We start from the raw sequence: 16862 nt of genomic DNA, 5'->3' as shown, positions 1-16862 counted from the left end.
CATGTTATTTGAAGGTGTGATATTATCCGTTCGACTCGTCTCGAAGGTGTCTTGCTGGTGGCACCGACGTGTCATCTTCGCCAAGACTAAGAAGCGCTTCCTTCTCATATGTTCTCTCCAGCGGATTTTCCTCCACATCTTTGACGTTCCCACATTGTGCTAACTTTAGCCGTGTCGTTCTCTTGAACTGGTTGAGATATTATAGAGCTGATGGGGTCATACATACTCTTACAAACTAAAGATGCCAGAGTGGTTCTTGAGAGCGATGCCATAGGGGAGACATTTTTGGTTCCCAACAGACACATCCACATGAACGTTCCAAGAACAACTTTTATTGATTTCAATCCGTAATAGGATACATAGAGTAAATGACCAGGATTAGATGGTAACAGACCTGTGAAAGGGGTCAGGGGGGACTGGGCGGTTTTCATGGTCTGGAATCCCTGCAGATTTTATTTTTTTCTCCAGCCGTCTGGAGTTTTTTTTTTTTTTGTTTTGTTTTGTTTTTTCTGTCCCCACTGGCCATTGGACCTTACCCTTATTCGATGTTAATTAATGTTGATTTATTTTGTTTTTCTTATTGTGTCTTTTATTTTTCTATTCTTTATTATGTAAAGCACTTTGAGCTACTGTTTGTATGAAAATGTGCTATATAAATAAATGTTGTTGTTGAAACACAAGTGGGTTCCTGATGTGAAAAGGACTCATGCTGAATACATAAACATTAAAGGCTTCAATTTTATTTTTTTTTCCTAAAAATTAGGACTTTTTCAAAGTACAAAGAACCCGTCCCAGAATTTTTTTTTTTATTTTTTTTTGAGGGAAAAATAGTTGGGGGGCAACACCATTGGATATCATGGTAGTGCAGAAAATTCATCTTGAACAAATATGAAACATAAGTAATTTGGCAAACGAGAGGAGACTATTCGGGCCATGCGTCGCCCGTTTGTTTAGCTAAAGCAGAGCCGTCCCCCTAACTCATCCTTCTTAAAGGGTGTCAAGGTTTGCGCTTTAACTCCTGGTCTCGGTAAATAGTTTCAGCTTCCCACAATTCTTCGGACTACAGAAATGCTTCCCGGTTTTTGTCTTAAATGAACGTTCCCGTTATTTCCCAGTGGTGTCCATGTGATCCTGCACTGAACTCGATACATTTCTCACGTGCTGCGAACAGGACAAAGCCCAAATGAGTCGGCTTTTTAAATGGAATAAGTAAATGTCTGCAAGTCAGCATTTCCGAACTTGTTGCCGATAACGTCGTGGCTTTGACGACGCGACGTACGCCACCTCTGAACTCTGGCGACCGCCTGCGCCCGCTGGCGCTCCTCTTGCGTGGGAGTTTGCCGTTCCCGTTGCAACTGACGAAGCCACCTTCGGCGAGCGGCGAGTTGAGCCCGTACCGCAGCAGCTTCTTCGGGGGTCTGCTTGAGCCGCTGCGACCAGCGAAGCACCCTCATCCTTTGGGCATTTTTAAAACGGCGCTCTTCTGCCTTTTCCATCGTCTCGGCGGTCGTTGGGATTGCGTCGCAGCTCAGACGACGAGACGCCCGCCACCTCTGAACTCTGGCGACCGCCTGCGCCCGCTGGCCCTCCTCTTGCGTTGGAGTTTGCCGTTCCCGTTGCAACTGACGAAGCCACCTTCGGCGAGCGGCGAGTTGAGCCCGTACCGCAGCAGCTTCTTCGGGGGTCTGCTTGAGCCGCTGCGACCAGCGAAGCACCCTCTTCCTTTGGGCATTTTTAAAACGGCGCTCTTCTGCCTTTTCCATCGTCTCGGCGGTCGTTGGGATTGCGTCGCAGCTCAGACGACGAGACGCCCGCCACCTCCGAACTCTGGCGACGGCCTGCGCTCGGCTGCGCTCCGCTTCTTCGGGCTTTTGACACTCTCGTTGCAACTGACGAAGCCACTTTCGGCGAGCGGCTGCTTGGGCCCGCTCGGCAGCGGCTTCTTCGGGGGTTTGACTGGCACGTCGCAAACGCCGGATTTCCCTCATCCTTTGGGCATTTTTAAAGCGACGCTCTTCGGCTTTCTCCAGCGTTTCACTTGTTCTCCTCCGCTGGCGCATTTCTCTCATGATCTGCGCTTTGGACTTTGGACAGGGTGGGCCTGGACGTCCATCTGCGCTCATTTTGGCAGACCCTACATCCGTGGATAGAAAAAAGAAAAGGAAAAAAACAAAACAAAAAAACAAAAAACAAATGTAAAGGATGATATCGCACAGACCGACAGATGGACGCCGTCTCTTGCGTGTTAACCTTCGTCAACACTCTACACTTATACAGATATTTAAAACGCCGTTATTCCTTTCAAAAGTTCTCCGTCCACATTAGCGTTAACGTAAAAACAAGTAAACCTTTCCTATCAGCCACGCTTGCTTTGCTGGACAAAAGTGCTAGGGCTTTTCCGCACAAATGATACGATTTACATCACTGAAAAAAGTATAACATTGATGTTGTTCATTCAACGTAAATTTTCTCTTTCAAGCAACTTAAAAGTCATTTAGTGTTGTAGCTTGAAATATTTGGTTTCAGATCTCAATCAAAGTAAAAAAAAAATGTTTGTACCAAAGTGAGTTATGGTGGAGGGAATAAACATAAAAATCCTATTTCAGTTAACCTAATATTTTAGGTTGTTCGTGTGCTGTGTGGGAGGGGCCATTTGTATTTTCTTCCGGTCAAACTTTCCAGCGTGCTGGCTTTCCAACGGCCAAAAAAGCCGAGTGGAGCGGACGTGGCGATACAGGTCTGGTCATTTTCAGCAGCAGACTTTCATAACGGAGCATTTCTGGTAAGTAACCCTGTTCATTTTAAGTATAAGAACTCGTGATAAAACATTCTTTCAAGAAAGCTGTAGAAACGTTTAATTTTTTTTTTTGCTGTATATTTAAGATTTACACTGCAAAATGATTGTGTATTTGCACTAGATTTTTAAATAAAAGTGAAAGGTACAGTATTGGAACGTGTTAAGTTCATAATATTTCTAATAGCATAAAAACAGGTTACGACCAATAAACCATTTTAAATTGTATCAACTTAAAAATAGATTTACTTGAGTATAAAACAAGTGAGGGCAGCATGGTGGCGCAGTGGTAGCGTTGCTGCCTCGCAGTTAGGAGACCCGGGTTCGCTTCCCTGGTCCTCCCTGTGTGGAGTTTGCATGTTCTCCCCGTGTCCAAAGACATGGTGGATTGGTGATTCTAAATTGGCCCTAGTGTGTGTTTTTGTGTGTCCTGATTGGTTCCTGCCTTGTGCCCTGTGTTGGCTGGGATTGGCTCCAGGTGACCCAGTGTTTGGATTCAGTGGGTTGGAAAATGGATGGATGGATACACACATCACTCCAAATGATTTGCCTCAACTTAAAAATTGTGGGTTCAATAAGATAAAAAGAATTATATTGGTTCAGATTGAAAATATTAAGTGTGAATCATTACCTGCATTATTTTAAATTGAAAGGAGGTTATACTTTTTTCAGCGCAAAACGGGGTTGTCTGCATCTTAATTACGCTACTTCTACTTTTAGGGTCTATCAGGCTTGCCAACTGGGGATGCGATCTTGCCGTCAGACTGTGTCAGCTTACACGACTGGAATATTCAGCAACTGCATGACAAACTTCCAGCACAGTTGTTTCTGATCGCTAATAATGTGCTGCCTCACGATAGCCATGGGTTACCGACAGTGGCATGGCAAGGGGAGACATCTGTCCCCGGGCACAGCATCCAGGGGGCGCCAAGTTGATGTTTCCAAATTTTAAAATGAAATGTTTTCCACTCTTAAATGCACTAAAAAGTAAATAAAACACATTTGCATACTCAGTCCATCACTCCATCTGTATGAGGATATCTTTTCCCTATGTTTTTAGTCTATTTCTGATTACGAAGCACGTATTAGTTCTATATACCCAACAGACAATAATTTATCCCCTCCACTACTCTAACATGCTTGACTCCCACCCAGAAACATTTTTGACGTTATTAAACAGGTCGCGCGACTGACATGAGGCATTAGTGTATCATTGTCTAAGTTGTTGCAAACACCATTTCTGTATGCCAAGTGATTTGTGTTTATGTGTTTGACAGAAAATTGATTGGGCTGTGGTGAAGTATTCTAGTAGATGGTTGCAAACGTCTAGACGTTTCCCCATCATATTTTCATACGACTAAATTGTAAGTAATGCAGTTTTTATAAATATATAATTATTTTGCTTTGTAATCTCTATCTCTCTATATAATCTTCATTTGGATCTTGATTTTTGTTTGTCCTCGAATGAATTAGAAGAAGAAGCACTAGATGGCAGTAGAGAGACAGCTAAAACATAGGCATTGCATTAAGAATCTCCTCCAGGCTTATACTACTGAAGACTGTAGTACGCCAGTCACACCTCAAAACACAGACGTTCAAACTAAACAAATTGTTGTGCTTTAAATTAACTAAAGAGATCTTCATTTAGATCTTGATCTTTGTTTGTCCACGAATGAATTAGAAGAAGAAGCACTAGATGGCAGTAGAGAGACAGCTAAAACATAGGCATTGCATTAAGAATCTCCTCCAGGCTTATACTACTGAAGACTGTAGTACGCCAGTCACACCTCAAAACACAGACATTCAAACTTAACAAATTGTTGTGCTTTAAATTAACTAAAGAGATCTTCATTTAGATCTCGATCTTTGTTTGTCCCCGAATTCCACGCGTGCGTAGACCACCTTCCAGTTTAGTACGTTGTTGTTACTCACGGATGTCAACGATGTGCCGGAATAACGAGAGGGGTGGTGGACAGTGTTACGCTGGTTAGCTCCTGAGGCCTGGTTAGAGAATGAGATTGCCGAATATAAAAGGTACGTGCCTACGTAACATATGAATGAAAGAAAGACAGTGGGTACAATGAATGACAACGTGACCGCACGTTACGGAAATTATTATTGTTACGTTGTAGCCGGCGAGTGTTGCGCGTCTCACAGTTGTACCGTGGCTTGCTCACATGTCATTGAAGTGATCCCTATTGATGCTTTAAAGAGCCTGGATACCTATGTGTCTCCGTGTATATTGCCTTACCTCTTTGGATTGCCACAAAGCAACCTGTGAGATTAGAGAAAGGTTGAGAAGACACCATGAGAGGAAACGATAGCGTCGTGAAAATGAGATGGACTGTGAACGGACAGAAGCAGAAATGCTCCTCCACCACCACATAGTTACGATTCGAATAGTGATTCCGACTGGGCCGTTCCTATCGAATCAATGTCCAAGGGTTTTCTTTTTGTAATTTTGTTTCCCTTATAAAAAAATCATAATGCTGTGCGACGAAGGGCCCAGTTCACGACTGGCAGCCGCATTTAAACAGGGAGCCCTTCTCAGACAACTTCCATCCATCCATTTTCTAACCCACTGAATCCGAATACACGGTCACGGCCAACACAGGGCACAAGGCAGGAACCAATCCAGGGCAGGGTGCTAACCCACCGCAGGACACACACAAACACACCCACACACACCCCAATTTAGAATCGCCAATCCACCTAACCTGCATGTCTTTGGATTGTGGGAGGAAACCGGAGCGCCCGGAGGAAACCCACGCAGACACGGGAGAACATGCAAACTCCACGCAGGGAGGACCCGGGAAGCGAACCCGGGTCTCCTAACTGCGAGGCAGCAGCGCTACCACTGCGCCACCGTGCCACCCGGTGACAGACAGACAACTTTAATACGCGTAATGTATCTTTTATACTTTTTTTTTTAAATGTTGAAAATGATTTTTTTTCTAATTTAAAACTATTTAAAATAAAAAAATGACATCTTTTTCTTAAAATACAATTATTTTAAATACATTTTTAAAAATTTTATTTCCCTTCCCCATTGCATTTTGGCAAACAGGAAGAGGTGCGAAATCTTCAGTTGTCCCCGGGCACTGAAAACTCTAGCTATGCCTCTGGGTACCGAGGGTTAACAAGTATGACGAATTCTGCTGCAATCTACACCATTTTTACTCTTGTTTTTGTCCTATTCTATCAAGGTACATAAGACGTGATCCAACAGATAGAGACACCTCTCTTGTGTTTGTGAAGTCCAAATCACCTGCCTTCCTTATTCCTCATCGCTGCATCATGGGAATTGGATTTCTTTGGTTCACCCCTGTCGGGTTCTGTGGGTGCCGCCAGAGGCGCTCTGGGGACTGGGAGGCCTACTTTGTGGAAGCGGAAGCTCCCCCAGGCGAAGCCTTGGGAACACTTGAAGTACTTCTGGGGTTAAAATAAAAAGCAGCTGCCTGCCATAGCTCAAAGAGTCAGAGTTGGGAGGAAGGAGGAGGATGAAGAGCCCTAGTGACAGAGAGAGAGAGGGAGAGACAGAGAGAAGAGACAAAGAGAAGACAAAGTACGGCTGTGTGCTGTGTTCGTGTCTGTGGCAGGGTGAAAGCTTGCCTGAGAAGAGTTTCCCACAAGAGATTGTTTGTTCATTTTATACTTGTGTCGGAGCCCTTTGTGTGGGATTTGGGGAGCTGGAGTGCTCCAAAACTTGCTGATAACATGTCATTGCATCTTTGCTTTTTTTTATCCCCTAAGAAATGACAACAGGTAGCTGACATAAATTGACAAAAAAAATCTTCAGGGCAAAAACACAGAACTGGTCCTCTTGAAAGGGTATGCAAATGCAGTCTGTACCTCCCATTCATCACTTATGAGGTTTAACATGCCTGTCACTCCACATACTCTGATAACGGCGCAGTGATCTGCATTACGCGGGAGTCGCCACTTAGCTGATTTGGCTGCAGTTCCCTACTTGATCAAAGGTGTCGCCCTTCCCCAGTTCCTCCAAAATGTTGCCTACGGATGGCCCAGAATGGGCGGCACGGTGGCGCAGTGGGTAGGGCTGTTGCCTCGCAGTAAGGAGACATGGGTTCGCTTCCTGGCTTAGCCTCAGATGTGGACCCAGGACCACAACCCAAAAAAGAAGGAGTAGAACCGTTTGTAGTTTGGCTCGGGGTCCAAATTCTTGAGTCCATCATACATTTTTAGTTTTTAATAATTTTGCAAAAATTCCTGAAATCCTGTTTTCGCCTTTCAAGGTGGTGGTCCAGTAATTCGAGAGGTTCCATCTTTTGTTTAAAGCTCTTGTTGGCAGTTATTTAGGGTAAGGACATCAGGTAGATAGGATCAGTGCTTGGCCATTTTTCAGCTTTGATTCTTGCATAAGGGGTGGCATGGTGGCCCAATGGGTCGCGCTGGTGCCTCGCAGTAAGGAGGTCCGGGTTCACTTCCCGGGTCCTCCCTGCATGGAGTTTGAATGTTCTCCCCGTGTCTGCGTGGGTTTCCTCCCACAGTCCAAAGACATGCTGGTTAGGTGCATTGGTGATCCTAAATTGTCCCTCGTGTGTGCTGTGTGTGTGTGTGTGCCCTGCGGTGGGCTGGCACTCTGCCCGGGGTTTGTTTCCTGCCTTGTGCCCTGTGTTGGCTGGGATTGGCTCCCCAGTGACCCTGTAGTTAGGATATAGCGGGCTGGATAATAGATGGATGGTGCAGAGCTGCCGTAAACATACTGGGAAACTCCATGCGCACATTTTGAGCCTCATTTTTGTGCATACGCAAGTTTTATAAATCTGGCTCCTGGTGTTCTCAGATTTACAGATTTCAGAGAGTACTTTCGAAACGACGCATGCTTGGTGGTTGAAAATGCCAGCAGATGAAGGGCTGAGCGGAACAAATGTAGTAGCCATGTTAACCTGGACTAGGACTTGGTCGGTCTCTCTTAATCCTGTTAAGCAAACCAAACAAAATGGATTCCCTCAGCACTGTGGAAATGAAGGGCTAATCAGCATCAAACACATCTTTTCTTTTAAAGCAACTCCTTTTTAAAGCAAGGATCAGGCTTTGGGGCTGCTTCTCTAGGGCAGGCACTGGGTCCCTTGGAAGAATGGAGAGTAAGAAGTATATCCAGATTTTGGAAGAAAACCTTCAAACGTCAGCCATGAAATTGGGACTCTGATGATGCTACCACTTTTGACAGGACAATGACCTGAAACACTGTGCAAAAGGAACCAAAAAGAAGATCCTGGTCTTGCAGTGTCCTAGCCAGAGTCCGGATCGGAATCCAATTGGAGAATTTGTGGCGTGATCTCAAAATTTCAAACTTTGCTCAGTTGGAGCAGTTCTGCAAGGAAGAGTTTTTCGGGGGATGGCCTCCATCCAGGTGTGCTAACCTTATAGATCCAAAGCGATTGCAAGCAGTTATTGGTGCTGCTACCAAGAATTCACTGGGTGTCGTGTGAAGGGCTCCATTACTTTTTCAACAGCATTTTTCAAAACATGGGTGTCAGTTTTCATTTGTTTAGTTCACCAAGCTCTAAATGTTTCAAAATAGGTACACCAAGAGAGAAAAGTTCACGGTGATAATCTGCATTTGTGATTTGAATAAGTTGTAATGACGTCAGATGGAAATACAGTGGCTTTCCAGAGGGGGTCGAATACTTTTAATACCCGCTGTATATATAAGAGAACTGAGATGTGCAGATCTGTTATGTGAGCCGAGTGGGGTATAAATCAGACTCTGTGCCTTTGATTGGTGACTGTGTCTTCTGGAAAGCTGCTGGGATCTCCCTTTTTGTGAAAAGAAATAAAGCCAGATGATAAGCTTCCTCCTGCCTGGCCCTTCCAGGTGATTATTTATGTCGATTAAATTTCTACCTCCACGTCAGTACTATTTATTGTACACTGCATGGAAATCATTTTGGTGTTTTCTTTTAAATGAACATGTTCATCTTTAAGCAAACCTGAGAGCCGAAATTCTTACCAGGCCGGGATGCCTTCATAATGGAAGGAGCTTGCATGGGGCAATACCTCCCTCCGGGGACGACAGAGGGCAGCTACAACCCCCTGCCCCAGCCCCCCTGGCTCAACCTAGGATGCTCAACCCTGCTGGGAGGCACATAGAAAATGGCTGAGCCTTCCTCTACAGGGCTGCTGCCACACCCAGAAGTGCAGCCAGAAGGAGATTTCTGGAACACCTGGGGCACTTCCGGATGCTTTATAAAAGGAGTCCAGAGTCGGGAGGAGGTGGACAAAACTTGCTGAAGGAGGAGTGGAGGCAGAGAGAAAGAGAGAGAAAGAAGAAAGGGGCAGTGTATTGTTGCAATTGGGTGCTTGTACTGTATGCTGCTATGGGGAGCAAGAAAAAAGCGTTTCCCACAGCTGAATAAAGGTGTGTTGTGTGTAACACTTGGCCTCTGTGTCTGTTGTGTCCAGGGTTTGGGGAAATGTACTCCCCCTGGTTACCACACTGTATTGTTTCCTTTGTTCTGCTTGCCTTAATGTTGTTTGAATTGCTTAAAATAATTTTTTAAATATTATAAGAACTTCAATATTTTTGTGGAGTGGGAATCAAACATATTATATTTTTTCTCTCATGCATATTATAGACATTTTTTAACCTTTTGAGACTGTAGAGGCCAGAGATCTGCCTTTATGTGTTGGCGTTTGCTTGCCTAAAGTGAGGCCTGCACCCCTTCTGTTGCATTTGTGCTACTGTATTGCACATAAGTTATTCAATATTCAAAACCAGTTTACTCTCCTCTTTGTTTCTTACAGATGTTGAGATATTATTTTTAATTTCTGTAAAATAAAATAAACCACTTTGTTCATTAAGTATCCAGTGGGGTGGAATGGTGGCTCTGAGGCTAAGGATCTATGCTGGCAATCAGAAGGTTGCCAGTTTGAATCCCGTAAATGCCATCTACTCGATTGGGACCTCTGAGCAAGACTCTTATCTTGTAATTCCATCCTAGGTTTGATGCCAATTTGCATCCTTAAAACTTACAGGGAAAACTTGGGGAATGGTGGCAGGATTGGCACTCCAGTCACATGAAAAAAAAAAATACAGTGTGTTGCTGAGGTGTCACCCGCTGCACTCGGGGTCCCAGTCCTGGGGCCTCATGTATAACGCCGTGCGTAGAACTCGCACTATAATGTGACGTAAGCACAAAAGCCGAAATGTGCTTACGCATAGAAAAATCCAGATGCAGGAATCTGTGTGTACTCCAACTTCCACGTTCTTCTGCTACATAAATTCCGATCAGCATGAAATATAACGCTCGTGCACGTGGTTTATATAACGCCTCAACTCCTCCCAGAATATGCAAATCAATATAAATCGTCCTTAAGTGCAGCCTTCTGTGAAAAGACAATGGGAAAAGCAAGGGGGGAAAATATAAGAATTTCAGCGAATACCACGTGGAGGCAAAGGAAAAACATACTATTTGTTCAAATAAGCCGTGGTATAATCAACAAAAGGAAGTTGATCGAGTGACATAACGTGTTGGAGAAACTTGAAAGCTCACGTTCACAAAATCGCACAGTGCCGGAAATAAAAAAGAAGTCACATATCAAAGTCGGCATGAAAAGAAGAGTTGTAAGCCCACTGTCTGAGTGTCATATGAAAGCTTATTAGAGTACAGAGAAAAAAGGCACACGGTGGGGAAAAAGCACGAAATGTCAACTTCAATCTCGACATTTCCACTTTAATCACGTGGTTTATTTTGTCATTAAAGTAGAACATCATAAACTTCATCTTAAAATCGTTTAATTAACCAGTTTCTCAAATCCCATCGTAATTAAAGTAGCACGTTAAATGCTTTGTTTTGTATTTGATCTTCTATGTGCTCTGTGTGTGTGAATCACTACTTGCTTCTTAAACTGGCTCTCTTACTCCGACTGGACACAGAGTCCATTACATTCGTGATATTACAGCTCTCTGAATAACTAAAATACTGAGATGTACTGTATACGTGATATCGTTTTTATGATGATAGGAGTTAAAGCACGTTATTAAAAATGAGTTTCACGGCGCAGTGATTGTGCGCGACCTTCGATTAAACCATTTATTGCAGCAGTACTCAGGGGCAGCTCTAGGCTTGTGGTGGCACTGGGCAGAGGAAGAATCGGTGGCTCCTTCACCCGCCAATGTCAGTGAGGCAGCTTATGCACGGTGGATGGCCACGTCCGTTGTGGACACTGCATAGCCGCCTCATGCTCAGGGCACAAGCATTTATCTTTTGTCGAAATTTGTTGTTATTTTCTCTTTCTGTTTTATATTCAATATATATTGGCGTAGCCGTCACTGCAGTCCTTGCTTTTCTTTCCCCAAGTAACCGATCGCCACACAATCAGCTCTGTAATAGACGTTAAGCCATCTGTAAGCTTAGCGCCGATTCTTCAAAACGTTTAAAGAACATTGAAATATCTTCGTAGTACGTGTTTAATTATTCTATCCTTCGCGCCAGTCCCAGTGAAGAATATGGATTATGTAAATGAAGTTAAAGTTTTATCTGTATAATATAATAAACATATTTTGCTGCATTTCACCTTAAAAATGATATCCTCATCATATGTAAATACGTGCTTTATAAAGTGGCCCAGGTTGTGAGATATTATAACTGTAGTGCAAGTTTACAGTGTGGTGATTGTACTTATAAGTACAAACAGTTCTACAAGGAGCAATTGATTGGCTGCATTTAAAGTTCTTGGGATGAAACTGTTTCTGAACCGCGAGGTCCGTACAGGAAAGGCTTTAAAATGTTTTGCAGTGGCTGAGACAGCGTGTCCTTAAAGCTGTATACCGATAATTCTCTTTCCGATCAGCTGCTGCCGTGATTCACACTCAGATACAGTGATATAAATACTCCGAGTCGTGCAGTGAGAGTGATATGGGAAAAGATGATCCGCTGTGGCAACCCTTAAAGGGAGCAGCTGACAGATGAAGAAGGTGCAGTGAGAGTAACAACGCTAAAACAGTTACGGTATTTGGAATAGTTTGACCATTCTGTGGACCATTATATTGTTACAAGTTAATTACAATCAGATGCGTTACACTAATAAACAATATGCGGTTAGTTTCAGTGTATTTATAAAGCCGCGTCATGAAAATAATGAGTAATTACACAAGAACAGTAGCACTGCTTTGACGCTGGGTGCCACCAGTTTGCAAAACCGAGCGGAGAACTTGTGTACGACAAGGTATGAGGTACCGTGGAGAAGTGCGTAGCTTTACGCCAAGTGTAGGTTTTATACATCGCGATTTGAACGTGGAAAAGTTCTTATGCAACATTTCTGTGCGTACGCACCGTTTATACATGAGGCCCCAGGTCATTTGTTGTACCAACACTCTGTCGGCGCATGCTCCCAACCTCTCCTCCTCTATTAAGTCCCCCCAGCGTGCTAAGGCAAAAACAAATTTTATCATTAAGAATTCCAGGCCTGGTGGGCCGCAGTAGCTGCAAGTTTTCATTCTCACCCTTTTCCTAATCAGTGACCAGTTTTCACAGCTAATTAACTCCTTTTCCCTCCATTGTAATAGCCCTGTTCTTAAGGATTCATTCCTCTCTTCATTTAATGGCAGCTAAACAGAAATGAGGCATGACACGAGCCAACAGATGACCTGCTGACCAGATGACCAACGAGAAGCCGATTCTTGCTGTTAATTAAACTCATGATTTAATTCCATGGCCCGTTGCTGCTCTCATTCTGCCACAGCAGACATTTCCAGAAGTGTTTATTTCTTCAGTTTTTTCTAAGGCCACCATCACAATGTTTCAGTGAGCTGAGAGATCAGCCTTACTGAGACCTCCACCTTTCTTTATTTTCACATATTTTGTGATGGGCACAGGTGAGCTGGTCATATGGATTCTTGTTTCGTGTCTCGTTATTGTTTGGCTGCTAATTAAGGAAAAGGAAACAACTAAGGGGCCTGAGTCAAGGTAATTCAAATTAAGACAAAAGGAGGCAATTAGCAGCAAAAACTGATCACTAATTAAGAAGATGGTTAGAATGAAAACCTGCAGCCACTGCAGCCCTCCAGGACTGGAGTTCGACACCCGTGCCTTAGATCTTCAAATGTGCGTCTGCTTAGAATTCCAAGAGCTAAACGTAAAAGAAGTGGCGAGGCGGCCTTCTGCTGTTAGGCTCCTAAAAATCTGGAATAGCTGACTGATAATAATTCTCCAGGCTGATACGGTGGGGCACTTTAACAAACTGAGAAAAACACATTACTGTAACATGGCTTTCTCATAACTTCCTTTTAATGTAACCCTGATATTCTGTACTGTATGTGCATTGAATTATCATCTTTTTCATATCTCTTTCATAATCCGTTCTAACCCCTATTTTCTATATTGTTGTTCTTCTTCTGGTTTTTCTGTGATCTGCGCCCCCACCACCTGATGGGTTGAAGGCCAGAGGTCCACATGACCATCATCATCATCATCAAATTCTTGAAGCCTGAAAGCCATGAGCACTGATTGCGATCATTTATGTCAGGTAGAATGCACAGTAGGGGAGCTGGGTGGTCTCGTGGCCTCAGAACCCCTGCAGATTTTGATTTTTTTTTTTTTTCTCCAGCCCAGTGGAGTTTGTTTTTATTTTTTTTTATTCCTATTCTCCTGGCCATCAGACCTTACTGTGTTCTTTGTTACTTATTATTGCCTAATCTTATTTTTATATATTGTTTTCTTCAACTTGTAAAGGACCTTGAGCTATGTCATTTGTTTGAAAATGTGCCGATATACAGAAATGTTGTTTTTGGTGGAGCTGTGGGTCATTTTTCAGCTGTGGATCCCAATGACACTTCACCCTCAGGTCACAGACAGTGTCACACACGTGCGAATAGGAGTTAACCAAAGGGCCTGAATAACGGCAATTCCACGTCCAACCAGGGGGGTGGCGGGGTGCACTAAGGGTCTCTCTCGATCCCTTGCAGACCATTCTCGGGAAATCCCACAGGGTTGCGGTGCCTCCGATGACATCACTTCTGGGCCCACCTCTGATGATCTCATTTCCTCCACAGGCCTTTAAAGCCGCCATTTTGTCTGTATTGACCAGTTCTCTTTTGGAGCAAACAATGCTCTTTTTGCAGGCAGAGGACATTATACGGGTGGCTGCCCCAAACCTTTACGAATGTCTAAGTGTCCTTCTTGTTACAACAGACGGTCAGACATTCTCCTTAAGAATATTCCAGTAACGCCCATATTTCATGTATCTTTCAATGCCATCAAGTCTTCCGAAACACACACACACACACACCATCACACCCCACATTTATTGTAGGTCTAATGTTCTTTCTGTCGAACGCCAGACATGGTGGGGCCTGAATCATCCAGTAAACTCTAAATGCGTCTTGTCTGTCCATAGGACATCACTCATAAATGCTTGGGGATCAGCCCTGTGTTTCTATGGAATTGCGAAACGAGCACCAATGTTGTTCTCACACTGGAAATATTTAAACTTTGCTGCCTGGTCATGAATCCCATTTTGACTGCGTCTCATGAGCACTGACCTCAGCTGAGCCCAGAGAGGTTTGGAGTTCTTTGGCTGTTCTTCTCTGCAACGTCTTGAATGTCAAGTGGCCATAGGAGAAGGAGGAGGAGGTTAGGAGCATGAGCTAATACATCATAGTTCAATAATTAATTAATGGTCCCCGTGATCATCAGAGGCGACTGTGTGCAGAGGGTGCAGACTTATAAATACCTGGGAGTGCAGCTGGATGATAAATTGGACTGGACTGCCAATGCTGATGCTCTGTGTAACAAAGGTCAGAGCCGACTAGACTTTCTTAGAAGACTGGCGTCCTTCAACATCTGCAATAAGACGCTGCAGATGTTCTACCAGACGGTTGTGGTGAGTGCCCTCTTCTACGCGGTGGTGTGCTGGGGAGGCAGCATAAAGAAGAAGGACGCCTCACACCTGGACAAACATCTTAGGAAGGCAGGCTCTATTGTAGGAATGAAGCTGGACAGTTTGACATCTGTGGCAGAGCAACGGGCACTGAGCAGGCTCCTGTCAGTCATGGAGAATCCACTGAACAGGATCATCTCCAGACAGAGGAGCAGCTTCAGCGACAGACTGCTGTCACCATCCTGCTCCACTGACAGACTGAGGAGATCGTTTGTCCTCCACACTATATGACTCTTCAGTTCCACCCGGGGAAGTAAACATTAACATTATACAAAGTTATTGTCTGTTATACCTCCATTGTTATCACTCTTTAATTTAATATTGTTTTTTATCAGTATGCTGCTGCTGGAGTATGTGAATTTCCCCTTGGGATTAACAAAGTATCTATCTATCTAATGGACTGATGTTGATTGGTTTCCATTTCTGTTTCTCAGTTCCTACTCGGCTTTCTGTGTGTTGAAACACATCTGTGCCTTTATGGGTACCAATTCTGCATTTACTAATTTGTAAAAATCTATACTTGCATTTTATCAGAGATCTTCTTATTTACCCACCCTGAGCCTACACTAGAGTGAATAACGCCAGGCCAAAATGAATTTGATTTGTCAATGCTGTATCCTTGGGGTCATTTTGGCAGACTGGCCTTTCTTGGGAAGCTTTGGTCAGCTGTTTTATAGAATAACTACGGGGCAATTTATTTCTTATATTAAGTTGCAATTTAAAAATGGTCTTATATACTTAATTGGGTTCCTTTTATCGAATATTAAACTTTGCCTAAGAATCTGAAGCCATTCAGTGTGACCAGTGTTTTTTTTCAAATACTTTTTCACAGCTGTGTTTTTCTGCTTTCACGAATTCCCAGGTATGGTGAGGTATTCCTAGTGATGATTGCATGCTGGATTTTATATGCATATTTTGATGATTTAGAAAAATGTTTTTTTGTTGTAATTCAGCGTCATCATCATCATTATGTGTCGCCCTTGTGACACTGAAGGTAAATTCACTCAATTACACTTTGCCATATAAACTACTAACTGCCTGTATATTTATATATAAAACACACATATATATGCATATAGACATAGGACACAGCATTTCCAAAAATGCACACCCCCAACCTGTCCAATCTTAGGGGTCAGGTCACAGGGCTCTATCAGTAATTGGTTTTATCCCTTAACAAAATATTAACAATAAATGGCACAGCTGTACTGTTCGTGTGTGGGGAAATCTGCACCTAAAACACTTGACAATTTGAAACATGAACTGCTATTTCACTTTACTTCACTTGAATAGAACACAATTTGCTACAGTGGGATGAAGCAAAATCAAACTCTCCCCGCATTTCAACAGTTTGCCACAGAAAAGTGGCACACTTCTGTAGAAAATACCCAATATCTTCAAAATTTGACAAAATAATAAAAAAGCAATTTTATTCTACTTAAACACTTACATTTTTCAGGCAGTCCCAACAAGGTTGGCTGTTCTGGCTCATCTGTCCCATGTGCCATCTCAATTATTAACTTATCAGTTCCCGGGGCTTCAGATTTTACGTAGACAGAATGATGTTGAGAGGACGACTCGGACACCACACTGTACGTCTCTTTTTTGATCGCCGGACAGGACCCTGAACTGCAGTCATTCTCTGAAGACGCTTCTGCCTTGATACTATTAGCCGCTTCATGTTTAGATGCCAGATCAGACTCCTCCACTTTAATGCAGATAATCCCCGGCTTATGGTCCTCATCTTCACAACAGATATTCACCCATTCTGAATCTTCCTGCTTTATGCAGAAACCCGGCTGTGCAATGCAAACAGGTTCCCATTCACAATCCTCTTCTTTGATCCGCACAGTGATTCGCTCCATGGCCTTTAACGGGGAAGATGGTTTTATTTAGTGAAGTTGCCTCTTGTTCTTCCTTAGCAGTATGGAGCTGCCTTGTGACATTTCCAGCCCCGAAATGAGTCTGTGGCAAATGTTTGCTTGAAAACGCCTAAAGCAGGAAAGGTTTCTCTTGGGTTTCCCTTTAATAAGATGGGGGTAGATCTCTGTGAAATTTAGAACAAATAACAAAAAAAAATACAAAGGTTAAAATACTGGAAAGCAATTTAGCAGCATCTTCATCTCAGGTGAAAAGGTAATCCTATAAAGTATTTTACAGG

At 43.4% G+C, this 16862-nt stretch overlaps 1 protein-coding gene across 2 annotated transcripts in view; it reads right to left on the bottom strand.

The window, feature by feature from the left end:
* The window catches only part of LOC120528121 (gastrula zinc finger protein XlCGF57.1-like), a 38023-nt gene that overhangs the window by 9748 nt on the left and 11413 nt on the right, over positions 1-16862 (bottom strand). For both annotated transcript variants that reach the window (XM_039752163.1, XM_039752164.1), the window contains exon 2: positions 16152-16748. In XM_039752163.1, coding sequence (XP_039608097.1) covers positions 16152-16566 — 415 coding nt within the window. In that variant the 5' untranslated portion in view covers positions 16567-16748. The remainder of the gene's footprint in view (positions 1-16151; positions 16749-16862) is intronic.

Source organism: Polypterus senegalus, chromosome 4, assembly GCF_016835505.1.
Source record: "Polypterus senegalus isolate Bchr_013 chromosome 4, ASM1683550v1, whole genome shotgun sequence".
Lineage (NCBI taxonomy): Eukaryota > Metazoa > Chordata > Cladistia > Polypteriformes > Polypteridae > Polypterus > Polypterus senegalus.
Note: the sequence above shows the minus strand (reverse complement) of the source record. Positions and strands in the feature narration are given on the sequence as shown.